Genomic DNA, 2,766 nt, shown 5'->3' with positions numbered 1-2,766 from the left:
ACACATTGGACTTATGATGCACTATAACCTGCCTGACATCTGACTCCCCAGGTACCTCTCTGCTATTTTACCTGCTACATCTATTCCCATTCCCCTTCCCGCCCCCTGCCCTCTCACCCACTGACTCCTCAATTCACATTTTCACTGATTGTCTGTCATACATGCATACCAGCCTCTGGCTTTTTTACTGTTCATTCCATCCAGGAAGAGCACACACTAACTGTAGATGCTTCCTCAGCCTGACAAAAGGTATTTAAACCTGAAAGCTTGCTACAAAGAATTTTTCCAAAAATTTGAGTTGGTCTGATAAAAGATATGGGATTTATCCAAAGAACCTTGTCTGCCTATGTCCTTAGACCAACACAGCTACAACCTAAAACCCCAGAGCCCTAACGGACACTGGTAGTGACACAGTTCTGGATTCCTGCACAGAGGGCACATGTCAGAGAGATCCACATGTACACAGACTTGAAGAAAAAAATGGTAAGTATTATTCTTTATGTTGCAAAGCCGTCTAATAAAATTTTAGCAGAAAGTTGCATGACACTTACAAATGTGCTCCATGTAATCCTTTCATAGGACTGTATTGCCCTGGATAGAAACCTTTCTGTTAAAGTGCCTAATTACTAGGTATCTTACAGTCAATATTTTCTTTATATTTAGATTTCTATTCCTATGGCCTTCTTGAATTCAGAGTTTTGTGGTTCTAAAATATCATAATAAACCCTACTTTTATCAAAATTCTCTCTGATGTGGAGCAGATCTTCCGTGGAATACTGATCTTGCTTTCCTGTCCAAACAGTCAGGCTGTATCTAAATTGAAACACAGTTATTAAATTGGTACATCATCATTTTAACACAATACATTCAAGACAAAAAGCACCTTACTGATTAGCTTCTAAAAATAACTGAGATCCCAGTATCTTAACTTTAGACACATAATTACTTACACATAGGTAAAAAAAGGTTATGCCTGTAAGATCAAGTAATCAGAAGCTGGGAAACATCAGAATGAAGGCTGAGTACATGTACTATGACAGTTTTTAATGATATTACTGGATAGTAATTTTCTCACAGCTCTTTAGCTTCATTTCAGTGCACAGAATGGATGGCACTTAAAGGTAGCTTTTTGATATATTTTTCCTCAATGTTCTTTCAGTGCTGATCATATTGCTTAAACCAAAGTTTTAACCATGTTGCTCATTTTCTGGGCACCCAACTTGGGGTATATGGGGCTATATTGGCTGAGTGCTCAGAGCTGTAATTGAAGTAAATTGGAGCTATGCATGAACCCATAAATTGCTATGAAAAAACTAAAAACCTGAAAAAATTAAGCTCTAAATATCTCAAATTGGGCACTCGAAATTAGTAGAGACTTGACAATTTTTAATTTGATGTCTTTGGGTCTCAGATTTGCCCTGTAAATGGTGATATTGACACTATCTTATCTCAAAGGAGTGTTGAAAAGACAAATACATTAATGCTTGTGAACCAAGGGGATATTATGGCAAGTGCTAAACAATAACCTCAAAAGGTAAGGAAGTTGATAATTCTGTATTCAGCATAGGATTTAAATAAGAATGCAACAAACAGGGTTTTGACCACACTGAATTAGAAGAATCCAAATAAAGTTCCCATTCAATAAGCACCTTCTGTTTCATGCACTGAATTAAAATTAAGAAAGAATGTCTTGTGGAAAGCAGCAATACATGATGATCACCAGTTAAAGACTGTATTATAATGTACACACAGGGCAGGTGGTTATATTAACATTACATGTACAACCTTCATTCCAGTATTTCTTAACATTTGAGTCTTTTACTTTGCAACTTCAATGTTCTTTAATGTAGTTTTCTTGTATATAATTTCTTAAGTTACATTTTTAAAGAGCGTACTGAAAAAAAAGATTAAATTATGGACAACTTTAATAGATCTAGATCACTGCAGGTTTAAAAACATTTAGATCCATAACACATACCTCTGCTTCTTAACCTAAGTGACAGTGGTTGTGACAGCCACTTGTTGCCAGCAGGGAAATAAAGTTAACATGGTCTCATGGTTACTAACCCTTTTGCCCAGTGTTCACCAGATTGCATTTCTTTCTATGCTTCCAATTGTCTCATAGTTCCTGTTCCCTTCTATCCCAATCTGCCTTTGCTCTTATCCATAGACTGTCCCTACCCTTCTCTATTCTACTCTCAATCTCCAAGCCTGACCCTCTTCTCTGTACCATCTTGCATTAAAGGTGCTCCTTCCACTCTCTGTTTGTGCCAACAGAGGGAGCACTGACAACACAGAATAAACAGGTTCTTTGGGTTCACTTTTTGTGGCCAACACCACAACAGTTTCCAGCTGCTGCAAAAAGTGATCAGTGGACAAGCTCTACACCATGGGCAGGCAAAATCCAGCCCACCAGGCTATTCTATCTGACCTGCAGGGCACTTCCAAAAAGCAATTATTACTGGCCTGCAGCTGCCCCACGGGAATGCTGGAAGCCCCACATGGAGGCATGGAGCCTGCCTAGCCCGACTGCACACAGCTGCCACCTGTAGTGCTGGAAGCAGCCTGGTTTGGTTTGAAGGCATGTGTGAGTGGGCCAGCCAGGCTCCATGCCTCCATGTGCAGCTCCTGGGAATCAGCCAGAGCCACATGCCACCAGAGGGCTCTGCCTGCCACGGGCCTTAAGCAACCCAAGGGCTTGTCATCTGCTGCTGGCACTGGCAGTGGGGGCTGTGCACCATTGGGAGGGGGCATGTGGAGGATGGG

The 2,766-nt window shown here is 40.5% G+C and overlaps 1 protein-coding gene across 2 annotated transcripts in view; it reads right to left on the bottom strand.

The window, feature by feature from the left end:
• Nucleotides 1-344: 344 nt before the first annotated feature.
• FAM151B (family with sequence similarity 151 member B) overlaps nt 345-2,766 on the bottom strand; it is a 36,117-nt gene continuing 33,695 nt past the window's right edge. For both annotated transcript variants that reach the window (XM_019532301.1, XM_019532302.1), the window contains exon 6: nt 345-813. In XM_019532301.1, the coding sequence (XP_019387846.1) occupies nt 660-813 (154 nt within the window). In that variant the 3' untranslated portion in view covers nt 345-659. The remainder of the gene's footprint in view (nt 814-2,766) is intronic.

This window comes from Crocodylus porosus, unplaced genomic scaffold (assembly GCF_001723895.1).
Source record: "Crocodylus porosus isolate Cpor-Errol unplaced genomic scaffold, CroPor_comp1, whole genome shotgun sequence".
Lineage (NCBI taxonomy): Eukaryota > Metazoa > Chordata > Crocodylia > Crocodylidae > Crocodylus > Crocodylus porosus.
Note: the sequence above shows the minus strand (reverse complement) of the source record. Positions and strands in the feature narration are given on the sequence as shown.